A 21,513-nucleotide genomic window follows, 5' to 3' on the forward strand; every position below is an offset into this window, starting at 1 on the left:
GACCTCTATATTCTATAGTCCTGTATTCTACAGTAACCCTGTTATGACCACTATATTCTATAGTCCTGTATTCTACAGTAACCCTGTTATGACCTCTATATTCTATAGTCCTGTATTCTACAGTAACCCTGTTATGACCTCTATATTCTATAGTCCTGTATTCTACAGTAACCCTGTTATGACCTCTATATTCTATAGTCCTGTATTCTACAGTAACCCTGTTATGACCTCTATATTCTATAGTCCTGTATTCTACAGTAACCCTGTTATATGACCTCTATATTCTACAGTAACCCTGTTATGACCTCTATATTCTATATAGTCCTGTTATGACCTCTATATTCTATAGTAACCCTGTATTCTACAGTAACCCTGTTATGACCTCTATATTCTATTCTACAGTCCTGTTATGACCTCTATATTCTATAGTCCTGTTATGACCTCTATATTCTATAGTCCTGTATTCTACAGTAACCCTGTTATGACCTCTATATTCTATAGTACTGTATTCTACAGTAACCCTGTTATGACCTCTATATTCTATAGTCCTGTATTCTACAGTAACCCTGTTATGACCTCTATATTCTATAGTACTGTATTCTACAGTAACCCTGTTATGACCTCTATATTCTATAGTCCTGTATTCTACAGTAACCCTGTTATGACCTCTATATTCTATAGTCCTGTTATGACCTCTATATTCTATAGTCCTGTATTCTACAGTAACCCTGTTATGACCTCTATATTCTATAGTCCTGTATTCTACAGTAACCCTGTTATGACCTCTATATTCTATAGTCCTGTATTCTACAGTAACCCTGTTATGACCAGTTGACCTCTATATTCTACAGTAACCCTGTTATGACCTCTATATTCTATAGTCCTGTTATGACCTCTATATTCTATAGTCCTGTATTCTACAGTAACCCTGTTATGACCTCTATATTCTATAGTCCTGTTATGACCTCTATATTCTATAGTCCTGTATTCTACAGTAACCCTGTTATACCTCTATATTCTATAGTCCTGTTATGACCTCTATATTCTATAGTCCTGTTATGACCTCTATATTCTATAGTCCTGTATTCTACAGTAACCCTGTTATGACCTCTATATTCTATAGTCCTGTATTCTACTATAGTCCTGTATTCTACAGTAACCCTGTTATGACCTCTATATTCTATAGTCCTGTATTCTACAGTAACCCTGTTATGACCTCTATATTCTATAGTACTGTATTCTACAGTAACCCTGTTATGACCTCTATATTCTATAGTCCTGTATTCTACAGTAACCCTGTTATGACCTCTATATTCTATAGTACTGTATTCTACAGTAACCCTGTTATGACCTCTATATTCTATAGTCCTGTATTCTACAGTAACCCTGTTATGACCTCTATATTCTATAGTCCTGTTATGACCACTATATTCTATAGTCCTGTATTCTACAGTAACCCTGTTATGACCTCTATATTCTATAGTACTGTATTCTACAGTAACACTGTTATGACCTCTATATTCTATAGTCCTGTATTCTACAGTAACCCTGTTATGACCTCTATATTCTACAGTAACCCTGTTATGACCTCTATATTCTATAGTCCTGTTATGACCTCTATATTCTATAGTCCTGTATTCTACAGTAACCCTGTTATGACCTCTATATTCTATAGTCCTGTTATGACCTCTATATTCTATAGTCCTGTATTCTACAGTAACCCTGTTATGACCTCTATATTCTATAGTCCTGTTATGACCTCTATATTCTATAGTCCTGTTATGACCTCTATATTCTATAGTCCTGTATTCTACAGTAACCCTGTTATGACCACTATATTCTATAGTCCTGTATTCTACAGTAACCCTGTTATGACCTCTATATTCTATAGTCCTGTATTCTACAGTAACCCTGTTATGACCTCTATATTCTATAGTCCTGTATTCTACAGTAACCCTGTTATGACCTCTATATTCTATAGTCCTGTTATGACCTCTATATTCTATAGTCCTGTATTCTACAGTAACCCTGTTATGACCTCTATATTCTATAGTCCTGTTATGACCTCTATATTCTATAGTCCTGTTATGACCTCTATATTCTATAGTCCTGTATTCTACAGTAACCCTGTTATGACCACTATATTCTATAGTCCTGTATTCTACAGTAACCCTGTTATGACCTCTATATTCTATAGTCCTGTATTCTACAGTAACCCTGTTATGACCTCTATATTCTATAGTCCTGTATTCTACAGTAACCCTGTTATGACCTCTATATTCTATAGTCCTGTATTCTACAGTAACCCTGTTATGACCTCTATATTCTATAGTCCTGTATTCTACAGTAACCCTGTTATGACCTCTATATTCTATAGTCCTGTTATGACCTCTATATTCTATAGTCCTGTATTCTACAGTAACCCTGTTATGACCTCTATATTCTATAGTCCTGTTATGACCTCTATATTCTATAGTCCTGTTATGACCTCTATATTCTATAGTCCTGTATTCTACAGTAACCCTGTTATGACCACTATATTCTATAGTCCTGTATTCTACAGTAACCCTGTTATGACCTCTATATTCTATAGTCCTGTATTCTACAGTAACCCTGTTATGACCTCTATATTCTATAGTCCTGTATTCTACAGTAACCCTGTTATGACCTCTATATTCTATAGTCCTGTATTCTACAGTAACCCTGTTATGACCACTATATTCTATAGTCCTGTATTCTACAGTAACCCTGTTATGACCTCTATATTCTATAGTCCTGTTATGACCTCTATATTCTATAGTCCTGTATTCTATAGTCTATAGTCCTGTTATGACCTCTATATTCTATAGTCCTGTTATGACCTCTATATTCTATAGTCCTGTATTCTACAGTAACCCTGTTATGACCTCTATATTCTATAGTCCTGTATTCTACAGTAACCCTGTTATGACCTCTATATAGTCCTGTATTCTACAGTAACCCTGTTATGACCTCTATATTCTATAGTAACCCTGTTATGACCTCTATATTCTATAGTCCTGTATTCTACAGTAACCCTGTTATGACCTCTATATTCTATAGTCCTGTATTCTACAGTAACCCTGTTATGACCTCTATATTCTATAGTCCTGTATTCTACAGTAACTCCTGTTATGACCTCTATATTCTATAGTCCTGTATTCTACAGTAACCCTGTTATGACCTCTATATTCTATAGTCCTGTATTCTACTACATGTATTCTACCCTGTTATGACCTCTATATTCTATAGTCCTGTATTCTACAGTAACCCTGTTATGACCTCTATATTCTATAGTCCTGTATTCTACAGTAACCCTGTTATGACCTCTATATTCTATAGTCCTGTATTCTACAGTAACCCTGTTATGACCTCTATATTCTATAGTCCTGTATTCTACAGTAACCCTGTTATGACCTCTATATTCTATAGTACCCTGTTATGACCTCTATATTCTATAGTCCTGTTATGACCTCTATATTCTATAGTCCTGTTATGACCTCTATATTCTATAGTCCTGTTATGACCTCTATATTCTATAGTCCTGTATTCTACAGTAACCCTGTTATGACCTCTATATTCTATAGTCCTGTATTCTACAGTAACCCTGTTATGACCTGTTATGACCTCTATATTCTATAGTCCTGTATTCTACAGTAACCCTGTTATGACCTCTATATTCTATAGTCCTGTATTCTACAGTAACCCTGTTATGACCACTATATTCTATAGTCCTGTATTCTACAGTAACCCTGTTATGACCTCTATATTCTATAGTCCTGTATTCTACAGTAACCCTGTTATGACCTCTATATTCTATAGTCCTGTATTCTACAGTAACCCTGTTATGACCTCTATATTCTATAGTCCTGTATTCTACAGTAACCCTGTTATGACCAGTTGACCTCTATATATTCTACAGTAACCCTGTTATGACCTCTATATTCTATAGTCCTGTTATGACCTCTATATTCTATAGTCCTGTTATGACCTCTATATAGTCTATACAGTAACCCTGTTATGACCTCTATATTCTATAGTCCTGTATTCTACAGTAACCCTGTTATGACCTCTATATTCTATAGTGACTGTATTCTACAGTAACCCTGTTATGACCTCTATATTCTATAGTCCTGTATTCTACAGTAACCCTGTTATGACCTCTATATTCTATAGTCCTGTATTCTACAGTAACCCTGTTATGACCTCTATATTCTATAGTCCTGTATTCTACAGTAACCCTGTTATGACCTCTATATTCTATAGTCCTGTATTCTACAGTAACCCTGTTATGACCACTATATTCTATAGTCCTGTATTCTACAGTAACCCTGTTATGACCTCTATATTCTATAGTCCTGTATTCTACAGTAACCCTGTTATGACCTCTATATTCTATAGTCCTGTATTCTACAGTAACCCTGTTATGACTATATTCTATAGTTGACCTCTATATTCTACAGTAACCCTGTTATGACCTCTATATTCTATAGTCCTGTATTCTACAGTAACCCTGTTATGACCTCTATATTCTATAGTACTGTATTCTACAGTAACCCTGTTATGACCTCTATATTCTATAGTCCTGTTATGACCTCTATATTCTATAGTCCTGTTATGACCTCTATATTCTATAGTCCTGTATTCTACAGTAACCCTGTTATGACCTCTATATTCTATAGTCCTGTATTCTACAGTAACCCTGTTATGACCTCTATATTCTATAGTCCTGTATTCTACAGTAACTCTGTTATGACCTCTATATTCTATAGTCCTGTATTCTACAGTAACCCTGTTATGACCTCTATATTCTACAGTCCTGTATTCTACAGTAACCCTGTTATGACCTCTATATTCTATAGTCCTGTATTCTACAGTAACCCTGTTATGACCTCTATATTCTATAGTCCTGTATTCTACAGTAACCCTGTTATGACCTCTATATTCTATAGTCCTGTATTCTACAGTAACCCTGTTATGACCTCTATATTCTATAGTACTGTATTCTACAGTAACCCTGTTATGACCTCTATATTCTATAGTCCTGTATTCTACAGTAACCCTGTTATGACCTCTATATTCTATAGTCCTGTTATGACCCTATATTCTAGTCCTGTATTCTACAGTATAGTCCTGTTATGACCTCTATATTCTATAGTCCTGTATTCTACAGTAACCCTGTTATGACCTCTATATTCTATAGTCCTGTATTCTACAGTAACCCTGTTATGACCACTATATTCTATAGTCCTGTATTCTACAGTAACCCTGTTATGACCTCTATATTCTATAGTCCTGTATTCTACAGTAACCCTGTTATGACCACTATATTCTATAGTCCTGTATTCTACAGTAACCCTGTTATGACCACTATATTCTATAGTCCTGTATTCTACAGTAACCCTGTTATGACCTCTATATTCTATAGTCCTGTATTCTACAGTAACCCTGTTATGACCTCTATATTCTATAGTCCTGTATGACCTCTATATTCTATAGTCCTGTATTCTACAGTAACCCTGTTATACAGTAACCCTGTTATGACCTCTATATTCTATAGTCCTGTATTCTACAGTAACCCTGTTATGACCTCTATATTCTATAGTCCTGTATTCTACAGTAACCCTGTTATGACCTCTATATTCTATAGTCCTGTATTCTACAGTAACCCTGTTATGACCTCTATATTCTATAGTCCTGTATTCTACAGTAACTCTGTTATGACCTCTATATTCTATAGTCCTGTATTCTACAGTAACCCTGTTATGACCTCTATATTCTACAGTCCTGTATTCTACAGTAACCCTGTTATGACCTCTATATTCTATAGTCCTGTATTCTACAGTAACCCTGTTATGACCTCTATATTCTATAGTCCTGTATTCTACAGTAACCCTGTTATGACCTCTATATTCTATAGTCCTGTATTCTACAGTAACCCTGTTATGACCTCTATATTCTATAGTACTGTATTCTACAGTAACCCTGTTATGACCACTATATTCTATAGTCCTGTATTCTACAGTAACCCTGTTATGACCTCTATATTCTATAGTCCTGTTATGACCTCTATATTCTATAGTCCTGTTATGACCTCTATATTCTATAGTCCTGTATTCTACAGTAACCCTGTTATGACCTCTATATTCTATAGTCCTGTATTCTACAGTAACCCTGTTATGACCACTATATTCTATAGTCCTGTATTCTACAGTAACCCTGTTATGACCTCTATATTCTATAGTCCTGTATTCTACAGTAACCCTGTTATGACCACTATATTCTATAGTCCTGTATTCTACAGTAACAGTAACCCTGTTATGACCTCTATATTCTATAGTCCTGTATTCTACAGTAACCCTGTTATGACCTCTATATTCTATAGTCCTGTATTCTACAGTAACCCTGTTATGACCTCTATATTCTATAGTCCTGTATTCTACAGTAACCCTGTTATGACCTCTATATTCTATAGTCCTGTATTCTACAGTAACCCTGTTATGACCACTATATTCTATAGTCCTGTATTCTACAGTAACCCTGTTATGACCACTATATTCTATAGTCCTGTATTCTACAGTAACCCTGTTATGACCTCTATATTCTATAGTCCTGTATTCTACAGTAACCCTGTTATGACCTCTATATTCTATAGTCCTGTATTCTACAGTAACCCTGTTATGACCTCTATATTCTATAGTCCTGTATTCTACAGTAACCCTGTTATGACCTCTATATTCTATAGTCCTGTATTCTACAGTAACCCTGTTATGACCAGTTGACCTCTATATTCTACAGTAACCCTGTTATGACCTCTATATTCTATAGTCCTGTTATGACCTCTATATTCTATAGTCCTGTTATGACCTCTATATTCTATAGTCCTGTTATGACCACTATATTCTATAGTCCTGTATTCTACAGTAACCCTGTTATGACCTCTATATTCTATAGTACTGTATTCTACAGTAACCCTGTTATGACCTCTATATTCTATAGTCCTGTATTCTACAGTAACCCTGTTATGACCTCTATATTCTATAGTCCTGTATTCTACAGTAACCCTGTTATGACCTCTATATTCTATAGTCCTGTATTCTACAGTAACCCTGTTATGACCATGACCTCTATATTCTACAGTAACCCTGTTATGACCTCTATATTCTATAGTCCTGTTATGACCTCTATATTCTATAGTCCTGTTATGACCTCTATATTCTATAGTCCTGTTATGACCACTATATTCTATAGTCCTGTATTCTACAGTAACCCTGTTATGACCTCTATATTCTATAGTACTGTATTCTACAGTAACCCTGTTATGACCTCTATATTCTATAGTCCTGTATTCTACAGTAACCCTGTTATGACCTCTATATTCTATAGTACTGTATTCTACAGTAACCCTGTTATGACCTCTATATTCTATAGTCCTGTATTCTACAGTAACCCTGTTATGACCTCTATATTCTATAGTCCTGTTATGACCACTATATTCTATAGTCCTGTATTCTACAGTAACCCTGTTATGACCTCTATATTCTATAGTACTGTATTCTACAGTAACCCTGTTATGACCTCTATATTCTATAGTCCTGTATTCTACAGTAACCCTGTTATGACCAGTTGACCTCTATATTCTACAGTAACCCTGTTATGACCTCTATATTCTATAGTCCTGTTATGACCTCTATATTCTATAGTCCTGTATTCTACAGTAACCCTGTTATGACCTCTATATTCTATAGTCCTGTTATGACCTCTATATTCTATAGTCCTGTATTCTACAGTAACCCTGTTATGACCTCTATATTCTATAGTCCTGTTATGACCTCTATATTCTATAGTCCTGTTATGACCTCTATATTCTATAGTCCTGTATTCTACAGTAACCCTGTTATGACCTCTATATTCTATAGTCCTGTATTCTACAGTAACCCTGTTATGACCTCTATATTCTATAGTCCTGTATTCTACAGTAACCCTGTTATGACCTCTATATTCTATAGTCCTGTATTCTACAGTAACCCTGTTATGACCTCTATATTCTACAGTAGTCCTGTTATGACCTCTATATTCTATAGTCCTGTTATGACCTCTATATTCTATAGTCCTGTATTCTACAGTAACCCTGTTATGACCACTATATTCTATAGTCCTGTATTCTACAGTAACCCTGTTATGACCTCTATATTCTATAGTCCTGTATTCTACAGTAACCCTGTTATGACCTCTATATTCTATAGTCCTGTATTCTACAGTAACCCTGTTATGACCTCTATATTCTATAGTCCTGTTATGACCTCTATATTCTATAGTCCTGTTATGACCTCTATATTCTATAGTCCTGTTATAACCACTATATTCTATAGTCCTGTTATAACCACTATATTCTACAGTCCTGTTATAACCACTATATTCTATAGTCCTGTATTCTACAGTAACCCTGTTATGACCTCTATATTCTATAGTCCCGTGTGATCAGTGTCGTACCTGTCCCAAGGTGGTCTGGGTCCTCCTCTGTGGGAATGGGAGGGCTGTGGAGGTGGACCTGATGGGTGGGAGGGCCTTATGGGTGGAGGGTGACCAATCATAGGCATGTGGTATCCCTGGGAAACCAATCAGAGAGAAAGCTCAAGGAAATACACAGGAACATTTTAGGAAAATGCAAATAAGATAGTTTTTTTTTAAATGGGAATAGTGTGTATTAGAATCTACAGAGGCTACGACAGGTCATAAGAGCCCTATGTAGCCTCTAAGACAACTAGTGTGCCTCACCTGAGGTCCGCTGTCGGCTGATCTGATTGGTGGCTCTGACACCATGTAAGGCCCCGCCTCCATCTCACTGAGAGAGAGAAAAAAAACACCAATGAATCAGTCAGTTAATCAAATCAGTCAAATATCAACGGTTGAGATGTGTATCTGTGTGGCGTCCGTCGTCCCGGCAACTCACCCTGGCGGCGGTGGCTCGTTGTGATTGGCCAAGTGCCTTGGCTCCGCCCGGTGTGGTTCAGGGGCGGGGTCAGGAGAGATTGACACCTCAGGCGGTCCCATCGGTGGGGTCTGAATGGGCAGGCTTTGTGTCAGGGTGACAGGAGGAGTGAGGGAGGCTGGGGGGCGAGAGGCGTTGGCCAATAGGGGGTCCTGCTGGCGAGCGTTGGGCAATAGGGGGTCCTGCTGGCGAGCGTTGGCCAATAGGGGGTCCTGCTGGCGAGCGTTGGCCAATAGAGGGTCCTGCTGGCGAGCGCTGGCCAATAGGGGGTCCTGCTGGCGAGTGCTGGCCAATAGGGGGTCCTGCTGGCGAGTGCTGGCCAATAGGGGGTCCTGCTGGCGAGTGCTGGCCAATAGGGGGTCCTGCTGGCGAGTGCTGGCCAATAGGGGGTCCTGCTGGCGAGTGCTGGCCAATAAGGGGTCCTGCTGGCGAGTGTTGGCCATTAGGGGGTCCTGCTGGCGTGAGCCGAGGGTTCTGAATGGCTGAGGCCGTGCTGGGGGCGGGGCAGACTGCTGCAGGGTTTTGTTTCGTGCTGGTTTGGTGTAACCAGACTCATTCTTAAAGTTATTCACTGCCTGAGGGGAGAGAGAGAGGGGGGGAAGAGAGAGAGAAGGGGGGAAGAGAGAGAGAAAGGGGGAAGAGAGAGAGAAAGGGGGAAAGAGAGAGAAAGGGGGAAGAGAGAGAAAGGGGGAAGAGAGAGAGAAAGGGGGAGAGAGAGAGAAAGGGGGAAGAGAGAGAGGGAAGAGAGAGGGGAAGAGAGAGAGAAAGGGGGAAGAGAGAGAGAGGGGGGGAAGAGAGAGGGGGGGAAGAGAGAGGGGGGGAAGAGAGAGGGGGGGAAGAGAGAGGGGGGAAGAGAGAGGGGGGGAAGAGAGAGAGAGGGGAGAGAGAGAGATAGGAGAGAGAGAGATAGGAGAGAGAGAGAGAGAGAGAGAGAGAGAGAGAGAGGGAGAGAGAGAGGGGGAGAGAGAGAGAGAGAGAGAGAGAGGAGAGGGGGGAGAGAGAGGGGGGGGAGAGAGGGGGGGAGAGAGAGGGGGGGAGAGAGAGAGGGAGAGAGAGAGAGAGGGGGGAGAGAGAGAGAGGGGAGAGAGAGAGAGGGGAGAGAGAGATTTTGAATGAATAAATGAAGCTATAGTGTGTATGAGTGTAGTTTAATTACTGACCGACCGAGTGTGTGTGTGTGTGTGTGTGTGTGGTTTGGCCTAATGCGTCTCCGTGATGTGTACCTGTCGTAGGAACTTGTTAGCGATGAGAGCGTCAGGTGAGACGTCGGACTGTTTGCAGGTGAAACAGGTGTGCTCCTCTGAGTCCAGCAGATTGGTCCTGATACCTAGAGGTTAAAAGGTCATACACAGAAGTTAGAGGTCAGGGGTGAAACAAATACAGAACTGTTAATTGAGACAATAAGGACCCACCCCCTGCATTTCCAAAACACAGATTAAATCATCTGCATGTTATATTGAATGTAAACAATGTTGTTGCTTCAGTAGAGTGATCAGGGGACTAGTTCATCACCACTAAATAAATGTTGTGTTGCTTCAGTAGAGTGATCAGGGGACTAGTTCACCACTAAATAAATGTTGTGTTGCTTCAGTAGAGTGATCAGGGGACTAGTTCATCATCACTAAATAAATGTTGTGTTGCTTCAGTAGAGTGATCAGGGGACTAGTTCATCACTAAATAAATGTTGTGTTGCTTCAGTAGAGTGATCAGGGGACTAGTTCATCACTAAATAAATGTTGTGTTGCTTCAGTAGAGTGATCAGGGGACTAGTTCATCACTAAATAAATGTTGTGTTGCTTCAGTAGAGTGATCAGGGGACTAGTTCATCACTAAATAAATGTTGTGTTGCTTCAGTAGAGTGATCAGGGGACTAGTTCATCACTAAATAAATGTTGTGTTGCTTCAGTAGAGTGATCAGGGGACTAGTTCATCACCACTAAATAAATGTTGTGTTGCTTCAGTAGAGTGATCAGGGGACTAGTTCATCACCACTAAATAAATGTTGTGTTGCTTCAGTAGAGTGATCAGGGGACTAGTTCATCACCACTAAATAAATGTTGTGTTGCTTCAGTAGAGTGATCAGGGGACTAGTTCATCACCACTAAATAAATGTTGTGTTGCTTCAGTAGAGTGATCAGGGGACTAGTTCATCACCACTAAATAAATGTTGTGTTGCTTCAGTAGTGATCAGGGGACTAGTTCACCACTAAATAAATGTTGTGTTGCTTCAGTAGAGTGATCAGGGGACTAGTTCATCACTAAATAAATGTTGTGTTGCTTCAGTAGAGTGATCAGGGGACTAGTTCACCACTAAATAAATGTTGTGTTGCTTCAGTAGAGTGATCAGGGGACTAGTTCATCACCACTAAATAAATGTTGTGTTGCTTCAGTAGAGTGATCAGGGGACTAGTTCACCACTAAATAAATGTTGTGTTGCTTCAGTAGAGTGATCAGGGGACTAGTTCATCACTAAATAAATGTTGTTGCTTCAGTAGTGATCAGGGGACTAGTTCATCACTAAATAAATGTTGTGTTGCTTCAGTAGAGTGATCAGGGGACTAGTTCACCACTAAATAAATGTTGTGTTGCTTCAGTAGAGTGATCAGGGGACTAGTTCACCACTAAATAAATGTTGTGTTGCTTCAGTAGAGTGATCAGGGGACTAGTTCACCACTAAATAAATGTTGTGTTGCTTCAGTAGAGTGATCAGGGGACTAGTTCATCACTAAATAAATGTTGTGTTGCTTCAGTAGAGTGATCAGGGGACTAGTTCATCACCACTAAATAAATGTTGTGTTGCTTCAGTAGAGTGATCAGGGGACTAGTTCATCACTAAATAAATGTTGTGTTGCTTCAGTAGAGTGATCAGGGGACTAGTTCATCACTAAATAAATGTTGTGTTGCTTCAGTAGAGTGATCAGGGGACTAGTTCATCACTAAATAAATGTTGTGTTGCTTCAGTAGAGTGATCAGGGGACTAGTTCATCACTAAATAAATGTTGTGTTGCTTCAGTAGTGATCAGGGGACTAGTTCATCACCACTAAATAAATGTTGTGTTGCTTCAGTAGAGTGATCAGGGGACTAGTTCATCACTAAATAAATGTTGTGTTGCTTCAGTAGAGTGATCAGGGGACTAGTTCATCACTAAATAAATGTTGTGTTGCTTCAGTAGAGTGATCAGGGGACTAGTTCATCACCACTAAATAAATGTTGTGTTGCTTCAGTAGAGTGATCAGGGGACTAGTTCATCACTAAATAAATGTTGTGTTGCTTCAGTAGAGTGATCAGGGGACTAGTTCATCACTAAATAAATGTTGTGTTGCTTCAGTAGAGTGATCAGGGGACTAGTTCATCACCACTAAATAAATGTTGTGTTGCTTCAGTAGAGTGATCAGGGGACTAGTTCATCACTAAATAAATGTTGTGTTGCTTCAGTAGAGTGATCAGGGGACTAGTTCATCACTAAATAAATGTTGTGTTGCTTCAGTAGAGTGATCAGGGGACTAGTTCATCACTAAATAAATGTTGTGTTGCTTCAGTAGAGTGATCAGGGGACTAGTTCATCACCACTAAATAAATGTTGTGTTGCTTCAGTAGAGTGATCAGGGGACTAGTCATCACCACTAAATAAATGTTGTGTTGCTTCAGTAGAGTGATCAGGGGACTAGTTCACCACTAAATAAATGTTGTGTTGCTTCAGTAGAGTGATCAGGGGACTAGTTCATCATCACTAAATAAATGTTGTGTTGCTTCAGTAGAGTGATCAGGGGACTAGTTCATCACTAAATAAATGTTGTGTTGCTTCAGTAGAGTGATCAGGGGACTAGTTCATCACTAAATAAATGTTGTGTTGCTTCAGTAGAGTGATCAGGGGACTAGTTCATCACTAAATAAATGTTGTGTTGCTTCAGTAGAGTGATCAGGGGACTAGTTCATCACTAAATAAATGTTGTGTTGCTTCAGTAGAGTGATCAGGGGACTAGTTCATCACTAAATAAATGTTGTGTTGCTTCAGTAGAGTGATCAGGGGACTAGTTCATCACTAAATAAATGTTGTGTTGCTTCAGTAGAGTGATCAGGGGACTAGTTCATCACCACTAAATAAATGTTGTGTTGCTTCAGTAGTGATCAGGGGACTAGTCATCACCACTAAATAAATGTTGTGTTGCTTCAGTAGAGTGATCAGGGGACTAGTTCATCACTAAATAAATGTTGTGTTGCTTCAGTAGAGTGATCAGGGGACTAGTTCATCACCACTAAATAAATGTTGTGTTGCTTCAGTAGAGTGATCAGGGGACTAGTTCATCACCACTAAATAAATGTTGTGTTGCTTCAGTAGAGTGATCAGGGGACTAGTTCATCACTAAATAAATGTTGTGTTGCTTCAGTAGAGTGATCAGGGGACTAGTTCATCACTAAATAAATGTTGTGTTGCTTCAGTAGAGTGATCAGGGGACTAGTTCATCACACTAAATAAATGTTGTGTTGCTTCAGTAGAGTGATCAGGGGACTAGTTCATCACTAAATAAATGTTGTGTTGCTTCAGTAGAGTGATCAGGGGACTAGTTCATCACTAAATAAATGTTGTGTTGCTTCAGTAGAGTGATCAGGGGACTAGTTCATCACTAAATAAATGTTGTGTTGCTTCAGTAGAGTGATCAGGGGACTAGTTCATCACTAAATAAATGTTGTGTTGCTTCAGTAGAGTGATCAGGGGACTAGTTCATCACCACTAAATAAATGTTGTGTTGCTTCAGTAGAGTGATCAGGGGGTTCATCACCACTAAATAAATGTTGTGTTGCTTCAGTAGAGTGATCAGGGGACTAGTTCACCACTAAATAAATGTTGTGTTGCTTCAGTAGAGTGATCAGGGGACTAGTTCATCACCACTAAATAAATGTTGTGTTGCTTCAGTAGAGTGATCAGGGGACTAGTTCATCACTAAATAAATGTTGTGTTGCTTCAGTAGAGTGATCAGGGGACTAGTTCATCACTAAATAAATGTTGTGTTGCTTCAGTAGAGTGATCAGGGGACTAGTTCATCACTAAATAAATGTTGTGTTGCTTCAGTAGAGTGATCAGGGGACTAGTTCATCACTAAATAAATGTTGTGTTGCTTCAGTAGAGTGATCAGGGGACTAGTTCATCACTAAATAAATGTTGTGTTGCTTCAGTAGAGTGATCAGGGGACTAGTTCATCACTAAATAAATGTTGTGTTGCTTCAGTAGAGTGATCAGGGGACTAGTTCATCACCACTAAATAAATGTTGTGTTGCTTCAGTAGAGTGATCAGGGGACTAGTTCACTAAATAAATCACCACTAAATAAATGTTGTGTTGCTTCAGTAGAGTGATCAGGGGACTAGTTTCACCACTAAATAAATGTTGTGTTGCTTCAGTAGAGTGATCAGGGGACTAGTTCATCACCACTAAATAAATGTTGTGTTGCTTCAGTAGAGTGATCAGGGGACTAAATAAATGTTGTGTTGCTTCAGTAGAGTGATCAGTTCCACTAAATAAATGTTGTGTTGCTTCAGTAGAGTGATCAGGGGACTAGTTCACCACTAAATAAATGTTGTGTTGCTTCAGTAGAGTGATCAGGGGACTAGTTCATCACTAAATAAATGTTGTGTTGCTTCAGTAGAGTGATCAGGGGACTAGTTCATCACTAAATAAATGTTGTGTTGCTTCAGTAGAGTGATCAGGGGACTAGTTCACCACTAAATAAATGTTGTGTTGCTTCAGTAGAGTGATCAGGGGACTAGTTCATCACCACTAAATAAATGTTGTGTTGCTTCAGTAGAGTGATCAGGGGACTAGTCATCACCACTAAATAAATGTTGTGTTGCTTCAGTAGAGTGATCAGGGGACTAGTTCATCACTAAATAAATGTTGTGTTGCTTCAGTAGAGTGATCAGGGGACTAGTTCATCACTAAATAAATGTTGTGTTGCTTCAGTAGAGTGATCAGGGGACTAGTTCACCACTAAATAAATGTTGTGTTGCTTCAGTAGAGTGATCAGGGGACTAGTTCACCACTAAATAAATGTTGTGTTGCTTCAGTAGAGTGATCAGGGGACTAGTTCACCACTAAATAAATGTTGTGTTGCTTCAGTAGAGTGATCAGGGGACTAGTTCATCACTAAATAAATGTTGTGTTGCTTCAGTAGAGTGATCAGGGGACTAGTTCATCACTAAATAAATGTTGTGTTGCTTCAGTAGAGTGATCAGGGGACTAGTTCATCACTAAATAAATGTTGTGTTGCTTCAGTAGAGTGATCAGGGGACTAGTTCACCACTAAATAAATGTTGTGTTGCTTCAGTAGAGTGATCAGGGGACTAGTTCATCACTAAATAAATGTTGTGTTGCTTCAGTAGAGTGATCAGGGGACTAGTTCATCACCACTAAATAAATGTTGTGTTGCTTCAGTAGAGTGATCAGGGGACTAGTTTCACTAAATAAATGTTGTGTTGCTTCAGTAGAGTGATCAGGGGACTAGTTCATCACCACTAAATAAATGTTGTGTTGCTTCAGTAGAGTGATCAGGGGACTAGTTCATCACTAAATAAATGTTGTGTTGCTTCAGTAGAGTGATCAGGGGACTAGTTCATCACTAAATAAATGTTGTGTTGCTTCAGTAGAGTGATCAGGGGACTAGTTCATCACTAAATAAATGTTGTGTTGCTTCAGTAGAGTGATCAGGGGACTAGTTCACCACTAAATAAATGTTGTGTTGCTTCAGTAGAGTGATCAGGGGACTAGTTCATCACCACTAAATAAATGTTGTGTTGCTTCAGTAGAGTGATCAGGGGACTAGTTCATCACCACTAAATAAATGTTGTGTTGCTTCAGTAGAGTGATCAGGGGACTAGTTCATCACCACTAAATAAATGTTGTGTTGCTTCAGTAGTGATCAGGGGACTAGTTCATCACCACTAAATAAATGTTGTGTTGCTTCAGTAGAGTGATCAGGGGACTAGTTCATCACCACTAAATAAATGTTGTGTTGCTTCAGTAGAGTGATCAGGGGACTAGTTCATCACCACTAAATAAATGTTGTGTTGCTTCAGTAGAGTGATCAGGGGACTAGTTCATCACCACTAAATAAATGTTGTGTTGCTTCAGTAGAGTGATCAGGGGACTAGTTCACCACTAAATAAATGTTGTGTTGCTTCAGTAGAGTGATCAGGGGACTAGTTCATCACCACTAAATAAATGTTGTGTTGCTTCAGTAGAGTGATCAGGGGACTAGTTCATCACCACTAAATAAATGTTGTGTTGCTTCAGTAGAGTGATCAGGGGACTAGTTCACCACTAAATAAATGTTGTGTTGCTTCAGTAGAGTGATCAGGGGACTAGTTCACCACTAAATAAATGTTGTGTTGCTTCAGTAGAGTGATCAGGGGACTAGTTCACCACTAAATAAATGTTGTGTTGCTTCAGTAGAGTGATCAGGGGACTAGTTCACCACTAAATAAATGTTGTGTTGCTTCAGTAGAGTGATCAGGGGACTAGTTCACCACTAAATAAATGTTGTGTTGCTTCAGTAGAGTGATCAGGGGACTAGTTCACCACTAAATAAATGTTGTGTTGCTTCAGTAGAGTGATCAGGGGACTAGTTCATCACCACTAAATAAATGTTGTGTTGCTTCAGTAGAGTGATCAGGGGACTAGTTCATCACCACTAAATAAATGTTGTGTTGCTTCAGTAGAGTGATCAGGGGACTAGTTCATCATCATCACTAAATAAATGTTGTGTTGCTTCAGTAGAGTGATCAGGGGACTAGTTCATCACCACTAAATAAATGCTGTGTTGCTTCAGTAGAGTGATCAGGGGACTAGTTCACCACTAAATAAATGTTGTGTTGCTTCAGTAGAGTGATCAGGGGACTAGTTCACCACTAAATAAATGTTGTGTTGCTTCAGTAGAGTGATCAGGGGACTAGTCAGGGGACAGTCATCACCACTAAATAAATGTTGTGTTGCTTCAGTAGAGTGATCAGGGGACTAGTTCATCACTAAATAAATGTTGTGTTGCTTCAGTAGAGTGATCAGGGGACTAGTTCATCACCACTAAATAAATGTTGTGTTGCTTCAGTAGAGTGATCAGGGGACTAGTTCATCACTAAATAAATGTTGTGTTGCTTCAGTAGAGTGATCAGGGGACTAGTTCATCACTAAATAAATGTTGTGTTGCTTCAGTAGAGTGATCAGGGGACTAGTTCATCACTAAATAAATGTTGTGTTGCTTCAGTAGAGTGATCAGGGGACTAGTTCATCACCACTAAATAAATGTTGTGTTGCTTCAGTAGTGATCAGGGGACTAGTTCATCACCACTAAATAAATGTTGTGTTGCTTCAGTAGAGTGATCAGGGGACTAGTTCATCACCACTAAATAAATGTTGTGTTGCTTCAGTAGAGTGATCAGGGGACTAGTTCATCACTAAATAAATGTTGTGTTGCTTCAGTAGAGTGATCAGGGGACTAGTTCATCACTAAATAAATGTTGTGTTGCTTCAGTAGTGATCAGGGGACTAGTTCATCACTAAATAAATGTTGTGTTGCTTCAGTAGAGTGATCAGGGGACTAGTTCACCACTAAATAAATGTTGTGTTGCTTCAGTAGAGTGATCAGGGGACTAGTTCATCACCACTAAATAAATGTTGTGTTGCTTCAGTAGAGTGATCAGGGGACTAGTTCATCACCACTAAATAAATGCTGTGTTGCTTCAGTAGAGTGATCAGGGGACTAGTTCATCACCACTAAATAAATGTTGTGTTGCTTCAGTAGTGATCAGGGGACTAGTTCATCACCACTAAATAAATGTTGTGTTGCTTCAGTAGAGTGATCAGGGGACTAGTTCATCACCACTAAATAAATGCTGTGTTGCTTCAGTAGAGTGATCAGGGGACTAGTTCATCACCACTAAATAAATGTTGTGTTGCTTCAGTAGAGTGATCAGGGGACTAGTTCATCACCACTAAATAAATGCTGTGTTGCTTCAGTAGAGTGATCAGGGGACTAGTTCACCACTAAATAAATGTTGTGTTGCTTCAGTAGAGTGATCAGGGGACTAGTTCATCACCACTAAATAAATGTTTTGTTGCTTCAGTAGAGTGATCAGGGGACTAGTTCATCACCACTAAATAAATGCTGTGTTGCTTCAGTAGAGTGATCAGGGGACTAGTTCACCACTAAATAAATGTTGTGTTGCTTCAGTAGAGTGATCAGGGGACTAGTTCACCACTAAATAAATGTTGTGTTGCTTCAGTAGAGTGATCAGGGGACTAGTTCATCACTAAATAAATGCTGTGTTGCTTCAGTAGAGTGATCAGGGGACTAGTTCACCACTAAATAAATGTTGTGTTGCTTCAGTAGAGTGATCAGGGGACTAGTTCACCACTAAATAAATGTTGTGTTGCTTCAGTAGAGTGATCAGGGGACTAGTTCACCACTAAATAAATGTTGTGTTGCTTCAGTAGAGTGATCAGGGGACTAGTTCATCACCACTAAATAAATGTTGTGTTGCTTCAGTAGAGTGATCAGGGGACTAGTTCATCACCACTAAATAAATGTTGTGTTGCTTCAGTAGAGTGATCAGGGGACTAGTTCATCATCATCACTAAATAAATGTTGTGTTGCTTCAGTAGAGTGATCAGGGGACTAGTTCATCACCACTAAATAAATGCTGTGTTGCTTCAGTAGAGTGATCAGGGGACTAGTTCACCACTAAATAAATGTTGTGTTGCTTCAGTAGAGTGATCAGGGGACTAGTTCATCACTAAATAAATGTTGTGTTGCTTCAGTAGAGTGATCAGGGGACTAGTTCATCACTAAATAAATGTTTTTAAAACATTCAAACAGAAAATAGCTTTGTTTCCATGACAACAGAAGGGCAACACTATTCGGCTGGCAGCCACACAACTTAACTTACAATGAAAGAGCAAGGAACGTTTTGCCAAGGCCATCAGATGTCTTATTGGCAGAGAGAGATTTACAGTCAGCTACATTTCCTAATGTCTTTAAGTTAATCTTGCAAGATATTTCTGTTTTTAAATTATTATTTTATGCTTTATAAAGGCAGAATTCTGACCCAAAAATAACCTAGGGATGGGAAATGCCCAAATATAGGCATGGGAAATGCCCAAATATAGGCATGGGAAATGCCCAAATATAACCTAGGGATGGGAAATGCCCAAATATAACCTAGGGATGGGAAATGCCCAAATATAACCTAGGGATGGGAAATGCCCAAATATAACCTAGGGATGGGAAATGCCCAAATATAGGCATGGGAAATGCCAATATAACCTAGGGATGGGAAATGCCCAAATATAGGCATGGGAAATGCCCAAATATAACCTAGGCATTGGAAATGCCATGGGCCTCACGATACGATCGCGATACTTAGGCGCCGATGCCACGTGTTTTAGGATTCAATACTGCGATGTTAGTGCGATTTCGATGTTCCAGACATATTGCTCACCACATGTCTGCTGCTATCGAAAAAGGAAGATAAAAGAGTTTCACAAAGACAATGCTAACTAGCATTAGCGCAATGACTGGCAGTCTACAGGAACAGCTAGCATGCCATCTGTTCATCCCACTCTGGGGAAGTGGGGCCCTGGGTCACCGGTTTGACTGGGCGGGGGGGTTGGGTCACCGGTTTGACTGGGCGGGGGGGTTGGGTCACCGGTTTGTCTGGGCGGGGTGGGGGGGGGGACCTGGACCAGCTGTGTGTGTGTGTTAACTCACAGTCGTCAGGTTGTTACAGCCGTGTGTGTGTGTGTGTGTTAACTCACAGTCGTCAGGTTGTTACAGCCGTGTGTGTGTGTGTGTTAACTCACAGTCGTCAGGTTGTTACAGCTGTGTGTGTGTGTTAACTCACAGTCGTCAGGTTGTTACAGCCGTGTGTGTGTGTGTTAACTCACAGTCGTCAGGTTGTTACAGCCGTGTGTGTGTGTGTGTGTTAACTCACAGTCGTCAGGTTGTTACAGCCGTGTGTGTGTGTGTGTTAACTCACAGTCGTCAGGTTGTTACAGCCGTGTGTGTGTGTGTGTTAACTCACAGTCGTCAGGTTGTTACAGCCGTGTGTGTGTGTGTGTTAACTCACAGTCGTCAGGTTGTTACAGCTGTGTGTGTGTGTTAACTCACAGTCGTCAGGTTGTTACAGCCGTGTGTGTGTGTGTTAACTCACAGTCGTCAGGTTGTTACAGCCGTGTGTGTGTGTGTGTGTTAACTCACAGTCGTCAGGTTGTTACAGCCGTGTGTGTGTGTGTGTGTGTTAACTCACAGTCGTCAGGTTGTTACAGCCGTGTGTGTGTGTGTGTGTGTTAACTCACAGTCGTCAGGTTGTTACAGCCGTGTGTGTGTGTGTGTTAACTCACAGTCGTCAGGTTGTTACAGCCGTGTGTGTGTGTTAACTGACAGTCGTCAGGTTGTTACAGCCGTGTGTGTGTGTTAACTCACAGTCGTCAGGTTGTTACAGCCGTGTGTGTGTGTGTGTTAACTCACAGTCGTCAGGTTGTTACAGCCGTGTGTGTGTGTGTGTTAACTCACAGTCGTCAGGTTGTTACAGCCGTGTGTGTGTGTGTGTGTGTTAACTCACAGTCGTCAGGTTGTTACAGCCGTGTGTGTGTGTGTGTTAACTCACAGTCGTCAGGTTGTTACAGCCGTGTGTGTGTGTGTGTTAACTCACAGTCGTCAGGTTGTTACAGCCGTGTGTGTGTGTGTGTTAACTCACAGTCGTCAGGTTGTTACAGCCGTGTGTGTGTGTGTGTTAACTCACAGTCGTCAGGTTGTTACAGCCGTGTGTGTGTGTGTGTTAACTCACAGTCGTCAGGTTGTTACAGCCGTGTGTGTGTGTGTGTTAACTCACAGTCGTCAGGTTGTTACAGCCGTGTGTGTGTGTTAACTCACAGTCGTCGCAGTAGGAGTTACCACAGCAGGGTATGACCACAGCATCATTCATCAGGTCGTTACCTGGAACAGATTAGAAGACTGAATCACTTTGTTTAAGACATTTTAACAACAAGTCTCTGCTCAGATGTCATTTTTTTGGGGTGTTTGACAAAAAAATCTCCTAGTTAAATTAAACCAATAAATAAATTGTATAATTAAAGTGTAATAATAATAATAATAATAATAATAATAATGAATGCGTTAATTACAGATGGGGCAGAGCAGCTCATCAGGGATTGGATCAGCCTCATCTTCAGACGATGACGCTTCACGAGGAACAAAGGGGGGACGTTCCTTCTTACCCAGAGCATAGGCCTCCCTGCAACACATTATCTATAGTCTCTCCTTCTTACCCAGAACACGAAAACACAAAATGAGCACAGAGACAGAGAGACAGAGAGAGACACAGAGACAGAGAGAGAGACACAGAGAGAGAGACACAGAGAGAGAGACACAGAGAGAGAGACACAGAGAGAGAGACACAGAGAGAGAGACACAGAGAGAGAGACACAGAGAGAGAGACACAGAGAGAGAGAGGAG

The 21,513-nt window shown here is 40.0% G+C and overlaps 1 protein-coding gene across 1 annotated transcript in view; it reads right to left on the reverse strand.

The window, feature by feature from the left end:
* LOC139395722 (E3 ubiquitin-protein ligase RBBP6-like) overlaps nucleotides 1–21,513 on the reverse strand; it is a 44,259-nt gene that overhangs the window by 16,010 nt on the left and 6,736 nt on the right. Inside the window, exons 5-10 of the mRNA XM_071143063.1 lie at nucleotides 21,183–21,292; nucleotides 20,932–20,994; nucleotides 10,234–10,337; nucleotides 8,972–9,585; nucleotides 8,797–8,863; nucleotides 8,512–8,627 (exon numbers count right to left, since the gene is read on the reverse strand). Coding sequence (XP_070999164.1) covers nucleotides 8,512–8,627; nucleotides 8,797–8,863; nucleotides 8,972–9,585; nucleotides 10,234–10,337; nucleotides 20,932–20,994; nucleotides 21,183–21,292 — 1,074 coding nt within the window. The remainder of the gene's footprint in view (nucleotides 1–8,511; nucleotides 8,628–8,796; nucleotides 8,864–8,971; nucleotides 9,586–10,233; nucleotides 10,338–20,931; nucleotides 20,995–21,182; nucleotides 21,293–21,513) is intronic.

This window comes from Oncorhynchus clarkii, unplaced genomic scaffold, assembly GCF_045791955.1.
Source record: "Oncorhynchus clarkii lewisi isolate Uvic-CL-2024 unplaced genomic scaffold, UVic_Ocla_1.0 unplaced_contig_463_pilon_pilon, whole genome shotgun sequence".
NCBI classification, from domain to species: domain Eukaryota; kingdom Metazoa; phylum Chordata; class Actinopteri; order Salmoniformes; family Salmonidae; genus Oncorhynchus; species Oncorhynchus clarkii.